The sequence below is a fragment of the Sceloporus undulatus genome, chromosome 1 (genome assembly GCF_019175285.1).
Source record: "Sceloporus undulatus isolate JIND9_A2432 ecotype Alabama chromosome 1, SceUnd_v1.1, whole genome shotgun sequence".
In the NCBI taxonomy this organism is placed as follows: domain Eukaryota; kingdom Metazoa; phylum Chordata; class Lepidosauria; order Squamata; family Phrynosomatidae; genus Sceloporus; species Sceloporus undulatus.
In genome coordinates this window covers 314,016,020-314,023,435 of record NC_056522.1, presented here as the reverse complement: position 1 = coordinate 314,023,435, position 7,416 = coordinate 314,016,020, and the positions used below count along the sequence as shown (strand labels likewise).

The following is a 7,416-nucleotide window of genomic DNA, read 5'->3' as shown; positions in this document are numbered from 1 at the left end:
AAGGTCTGGAAACCTTGCCCTATGAGGAACGACTCAGGGAGCTGGGGATGTTTAGCCTGGAGAAGAGAAGGTTAAGAGGTGATATGATAGCCCTGTTTAAATATTTGAAGGGAGGTCATATTGAAGAGGGAGCAAGCTTGTTTTCTGCTGCTCCAGAGAACAGGACCCGGAACAATGGATGCAAGCTACAGGAAAGAGATTCCACCTCAACATTAGGAAGAACTTCCTGACAGTAAGGGCCGTTCGACAGTGGAACAAACTTCCCCGGAGTGTAGTGGAGTCTCCTTCCTTGGAGGTCTTCAAACAGAGGCTGGATGGCCATCTGTTGGGGATGCTTTGATTTGGATTCCTGCATGGCAGGGGGTTGGACTGGATGGCCCTTGTGGTCTCTTCCAACTCTGTGATTCTATGATTCAGACACAATCTTGGGTAAAACTCCAAGAACATTAGGGTTGCCAGGTGTAATATGGGACACGGTTCCCCACCATCTAATGGTTGTGTACTGCTTCCAAAATTCACTCTTCTACACAACCATTAAAGGGACAAGAGACCTGTCCTTTATTTCATCTGGAAAACGTAATGTGCATGCCATTTCAAAAAAAACAAAAATCCTCACATGTATCACTGTCTTAATCTATTCCCTTCCTGCTCTGCTGTCTGCATATTTGTAAACAAACATACTATTTTAAAAAGCCATAAATCCTCCATGAAAAAAATTGGCTCTGTGAAAGCGTGTCCTTACCATTTACAGAGAACAGGTATTATAAAACAATACACTGCACATACTTTTGGCATGCATGTGGGTATTGAAACCAAACTTGGATTCATACTGCTAGCTATCTGTCAGGTGGCCATCTGAATACTTATTTTACAGACATGTCTGGTAAGAAACCCAGGAAACAAGAGCAGGAGTATTGCTTTCCTCAGCACACTACAGATGATTTGCATCTTGTATGGTTGGCTATCTGCCCCAGAAAGATATCAGTTGGCCAGTAGCACTGGTATCTGCTTCTGGGATGAAAGGTTAAATTGGGCATTCTCTAAAATCAGCCTCTCCCAATCTGGCCTCCAAATCTGTTACATGGCGACTCCCATAATCCTCAGAGAATCAAGTTCCCATGCAGTCTGTGGATGATGATAATTGTCATCGAACACATATGGAGGGGATTGGATTGGAATTAGCCAAGCTCTGTGGCTCACTGTCACTTTGACCCTGACGAATCCTGACAAAGCATGTCTAAATGTGTTAGCTGATGTGATGGTAGTTCAACCACAGCCTGCCAGAAGAAACCGCTCATCTCCTGGAAATAGTAGTTGAACCACAGCTCTCGCCAGTGGGGAATGATCTGTTTATTCCTCACCACTTGGAAAGAGTGTACTTTTGCTTCCAGGCACAGAGAGTCATTGGCCTGTGCTGAGTGGAATGATAGCAAGCTGGGATTAGACTCTCTATTCAGACAGGAGGAAGAAAGGTTCACTTTTTGTTGCCTGAAGAGGAACCTTGACGTGAAATCATAATCTGATAGATGGCTTCCCGGAAATGCTGGTCCTGGCTCAACCTCTTGGCAGCTTGCTTCAGATCTTCTATGTTTTCAGCCTCTGAGTACATGAATGATTGTGACTGCCGCACTGAAAACAAAAATAGCACACAACAATAACCGGAGTCCTGCACCAGACTCAAGGCTCAATGTGAGCAAGAAACATGGAGGCCATTTTGCTAAATTCTAATTTGGGCAAAAAAGAAAAGAAATTACCATATAAACTTGACTATAAGTTGAGAAATTTATGTCCCAAAATTGACTGCTTATAGAGGCCCCAAAACAAGTAAGCCTGATGCCCCAGTCCTGGTGCCTCAAGGCATCAGTTTTTGTGTCTGTTTGTCTGTGTAAGAGGTTCTCAGTCCAATTTGCAAGCCTTTTATTCCCATGGAAGAAACCCATTTAAGACCACTTGCTTCCCTCCCCAGTCTGATTTGCAAGCCTCCTCTTCCTATGGAAGAAACACCTCATTTAACACCACTTGTTTCCCTTCTCAATCCAATGTTAAAACCTCTCCTCCAGCACATGGGAATTGGTGTTAGGTGGTCAAGGGAGGTCCAGAGAAGGAGAAGGAGGGATGGAAGCGGCATTTTCCCCTTTCCATCCTTCATTATAGCCCCCTAGGTTTTACCCTTGACTTATTCATAGGCCATACAGTATCAAAATCCATGATTTTGACCCTGAAACCTTCCCTCAACCTATACATGAAGTCGACTTGTACACGAGTATATATGGAAAATTCTACAAAGATAGTGCTTAGTACCTGAGGTCTCACAGCTTACAGAGAGTTTTGTGCAAAGATAGTGGAGCAAAGGCCAATTCATACAACTACATGAGCGCACCAGAACCAGTACTTTACATGGGTTTCACTGTTGCAATCTAAATGTGTAAACCCAGCAGATTCTTCTTCAAATTTGCTTGAATTTTTACCCAGGGCTGGTCCTATCATTAAGCTCAGTAGTACAAAATGATAGACCTGTAGAATTGGAAAACACTCATGGAATCATCTAATCCAGTCCTATGTCACTATAAGTAGCAAACCCTAACTCCCACATTCATTTTTTTCCTGCAAATATTGTATTTGGAGCAATAAAACCTGTGTGGTTTGAAAATACATTGAAATGTCTTGCTAATTTTGCCCAGCAGGGAGAAATATTCTGAACATTTTTCATTCTCCACATGGGAGAACAAAAAAAGTTAAGGTTTACACACCTGAGTACCTACAGTCATTCCATGAATTGCTGGATGTCCTGCGGTGAAAGCGGCAGCTTTTTATCCTGCGGGTTGCAGCCTTGTGGAGATACACAGAATTCTTCATGATGACTGGCATCTTGGCTTCCAACTCGGCATTCCGGATGCACTCCTCAAAGAATTCTACAGGAAGTGGCACCCAAGGGAGACATGGTTAATGTTGTCTTTAGTTCAGACTTCCTCAGCCTGATGCTTATGGCTTTGACAGCTGGGGTGAAGATGAGAATTGTATGGTCCCATACATCTGAAGGACACCAGATCAGGGGTGTATATGAGGGCATTGAACACCCAAATAAGAATTCTATTCCCCCAGTGAAATTTTTCTTCAGTCCCCAAATTTCTGTCATCACACAGAGTGAGACACTTGAAAATCACTCACACTGGAAACTCATATTTGCTGTGTTTGCATTCCCTTGATAATTTTGCCTGCCCCTTTTCTTTGGGTGCCTGAACTGTATTTCTAAATGCTCAATTCAAGATTTAAGTTACTGTCATGCTAGGAATTTGTAGACTAAAGGAAAATTTCATGGGAACAGAATTCTTATTGGGGCAGCAAGGCCCTCACTCCCCCACTCCCCAGTAGCTACACAACTGCACCAGACTGCACAAGACTGCCCACAAAGAGACTCAATTCAAGCTAACATCATGTGTTGAAGATATCAAGAATTAATCTACATTTTAAGATTTCAATTTCTAAACATCGTCAGACTTTGTAGAATTTGACATTGAGTGATAACTTCATAGAACATGAGTCCTTCCTGCTCTGTGACAAGTTTGAGGCAACAACAATAATGACAAAAAGTAGATATTTTAGTTATATTGCCTTATTTATTTTTCCTAACATCTTGAAAAATTATACACATTTGAAAATATGGAAATGAAATCAGAGAACACATATTTGAATTTCTGAAAACTATTCTCAGCTAGGAAAACTTTGTTGTTCTCCGTAACTGCCTCCCAGAGGTTTCTGGGACAGAAATTTTCCAAAGCAGTGAAGGAGATATTCTTTCCCCCTCATACTCTACTTGCTCAAATCACTCACAAGTTAATTTTGTTATTTTGTGGGGCATGCAGGGACAGGAATCAAAGCAGAGTTTTTAGCAGCACTCAGCTCTAGAAATTGCTTTGAATGCCACAGCTTGTGCTTGTGCACATAGAGTTTTGTGGACAACTGTGCCAGGACTGGGGGCAAATTTTCACCCTGCTGGAGGCCACATCTCTGGACAAAACAAAACTAGAAGTGACATGATGGCATTTCAAGTTTTAGTTGTGGTCAGTTTTGTTTGGAGGTTGGAGGTCTCTGGCGGGTGTGAATGGTTTCTGACCGTTTGATTTTTTTTTTTAAAAAAAACACCCAAACTTTTATCAAAAGAATGGAGGGGCTTCTGTGGGATTTTGGAATGTCCTGAGCCTGAAAGGGATTTAAAGAGCTATTTGGGACTGCATGCAGCTTGTGAGCCACAGCTTCCCCAACTCAGCATAGAGTAACATGCTTAGAACATCTGAAATAATGAAATGGTTCCTCCCAGCATGTGCAAAATGCCTTCTTTTATGACATATGCTATGGCAGGTGTGGTGAACATTTGGCCCTGTAGACATTTTGGCTTAGAAACAGCTTCAGCCCAGCCAAAAATTGTCAACAGAAAGGAGTTGTTATCCAATCCATCAGGAAGGTCAGAGGTTTGCCTCTGCACAGGTATTCCAATAATCTGTGTGATTACATAGAAATTTAGGGCCAAAATAGAAGAAATTTTATATTCATATGTGAACATTGATGCCAACAAACCTAGCAGCTTTAGAAAAACTGTTTTTATCAAGAACATAGCAAGGGAGGGAAATATTAAACTTCCCTTTCCCCATCAGCTCCATTCACAATACTAATCACCATGCCCCAGGCATCTGCAACTAGCTTCGTTAAAAAAAGTGCAACTGCAAAGATATATTTAATGTCATAACTGGTTTGGCCTTCAATTATGATGTTCACATATATGCTTCCCCCACTCATGCCTGTTTATTTTCCAGGATATGTTGTGCTCTGCTTTTAAAAAAGGTAAACTGCTACAGGAATGTCCAACATCCCTTGAGGTTTCAGAAAATTCTACTCTGACTGGTATTTGTGAGGGCTGACCGGTTCAGCCAACCTTTCCACCTTGGAAAGGTGGAATGCTGGATGCTTTAAGGGATGCTGGACTGTAACTTCTGTCACCACCAGTTGTCATTCTGGTTGGGGATGATGAGAGCTATCGTTCAAAATAGCTAAAAGGTGCCAGGCTGGGGAAGTAAAAGTTAGGTTTACTCCTCTTTCTGTGGTACCAACTGTGGAATCTACTTCTAAGTTTTAGGATAGGTGGCGAAGGTAAGCTTCTCTGCTCACTTACTTTTCAGATTGCTGACATCTGCTTTCATTTTTTCCTCCTTCTCTTTGTTCCGATGTTTACAATTCAGACCTTGCTCCAGACTCTGTAGTGCCTCTTCAGCCTCTTGCAAACGTTTTTCCAGGTCCATCCGAACCTTGACCTCTGCCTGAGGAGGAAGGAGAAAAGGTTGTCCAAAACCAACCAACAAAAACAGTCCAGAAAATGATGATGCCAGAGGCTCTTTTATGCTATGCCATTACAGCACTGTAATTCCACTTTAATTGCCATCCTGACATTTGCATTTTTGAGAGACATCAAGGTACACAACAACAGCAAAAACAATGTAGAATTCTCTGCCAAAGAGATCTAGTGTATCACTATAGTTGTTGTGTATCTTAAAGTAATTTCTGACTTATGGTGACCCTAAGGTGATCCTATCACGGGGTTTTCTGGTTCAAACCACCACACCACACTTATCCTAAACATATTTGCTTGAAGCGTCTTTGTTATTGTTTAGGCGAGATAAAATTGGTTGTATTTTTATAATGTGTTGGTAGGATATATTATACAGCCATTTTGTTATTTTTATTTATCTGCTATTATTATGATGGTATTTTGTTCCTCTTGCTGATGTATCTATATTTATTTCATTCTGATACTTAGGACCTTATCACACTGGGTCTTTTGAGCTCAGAACTAGGGTCAGTGCGAATTGAGTGATGCGGATTCACGTTAGAACGTTCATGTATTTTCACACCTGGTTGCTTTCAATGGGAGCCCCTTGTGTCCTCCTTCCGCGAGGCTTCCGAACTGAATCCTTCCTGGCTCCTCATTTTGGCAAGTGCGCTAAATAAGTGGATTGACGGGATTCGCATTGATGGTCAGTTGTAACTCACTGCAGATTGGTCTGGTGTGGAATTCCAATCTGCCGGTGCTCCTGAACACTATCGCAAGACCCCTGGGTTGCAAATATCCCATGATGCCCTGCTGCAATTCTGGGAGTTCCATCTCTCCCTCCATCCTCATGTTTCTTTCCCTTCACGTCTGTCATCTGGATTGAAATCTACCTTCCATCCCTTTCCAGTTTCATGTGAATGCTAATCTCTATATCTGCACTGGGGAAATAATCCGGTTTGACTTCACTTTAACTGTTTTGGCTCAGTGGTATGGAATTCTGGGAACTGTAGTGTCCTGAGACATTGAGCCTTCTCTGCCAGAGAGCTCTGGTGCCTCAGCAAACTAATAACTTAAATTATTATTAAGAAGGCTGGAGGGAGAGATGGAACTCCCACAATTCCATAGCCTCGAGCCAAGGACCCCCAACAAACTCCAGCTCCCATAATAATAATACTTTATTTTTAAAATAATAATAATAATTTATTATTTTATAATAATAATAATAATAATAATAATAATAATAATAATAATAATAATAATTTAAGTTATTTTTTTTGTTTACCCTTAAAAGGTGATCCTATCACGGGGTTTTCTGGTTCAACCACCACACCACATATCCTAAACATTTGCTTGAAGCGTCTTTGTTATTGTTTAGGCGAGCATAAATTGGTTGTATTTTTATAATGTGTTGGTGGATATATTATACAGCCATTGTTTATTTTTATTTATCTGCTATATTATGATGGTATTTTGTTCCTCTTGCTGATGTATCTATATTTCTTTCATTCGATACTTAGGACCTTATCACACTGGGTCTTTTGAGCTCAGACTAGGGTCAGTGCGAATTGAGTGATGCGGATCACGTTAGAACGTTCATTATTTTCACACCTGGTTGCTTTCAATGGGAGCCCCTTGTGTCCTCCCTTCCACGAGGCTTCCGAACTGAATCCTTCCTGGCTCCCATTTTGGCAAGTGCGCTAAATAAGTGGATGGGGGATTCGCATTGATGTCAGTTGTAACTCACTGCAGATTGTCTGGTGTGGAATTCCAATCTGCCGGTGCTCCTGAACACTATCGCAAGACCCCTGGGTGCAAATATCCAATGTGCCCCTGCTGCAATTCTGGGAGTTCCATCTCTCCCTCCATCCTCATGTTTTTTCCCTTCACGTCTGTCATCTGGATTGAAATCTACCTTCCATCCCTTTCCAGTTTCATGTGAATGGTAATCTCTATATACTGCACTGGGGAAATAATCCGGTTTGACTTCACTTAACTGTTTTGGCTCAGTGGTATTGAATCTGGGAACTGTAGTGTCTGGACATTGAGCCTTCTCTGCCAGAGAGCTCTGGTGCCTCAGCAAACTAATAACTTAA

General features: G+C 41.6%; 1 protein-coding gene across 1 annotated transcript in view; it reads right to left on the bottom strand.

Moving 5' to 3' along the window:
• Positions 1-865: 865 nt before the first annotated feature.
• Positions 866-7,416, bottom strand: part of PLEKHD1 (pleckstrin homology and coiled-coil domain containing D1) — a 55,881-nt gene continuing 49,330 nt past the window's right edge. Inside the window, exons 11-13 of the mRNA XM_042445716.1 lie at positions 5,168-5,312; positions 2,763-2,912; positions 866-1,629 (exon numbers count right to left, since the gene is read on the bottom strand). Coding sequence (XP_042301650.1) covers positions 1,475-1,629; positions 2,763-2,912; positions 5,168-5,312 — 450 coding nt within the window. The 3' untranslated portion in view covers positions 866-1,474. The remainder of the gene's footprint in view (positions 1,630-2,762; positions 2,913-5,167; positions 5,313-7,416) is intronic.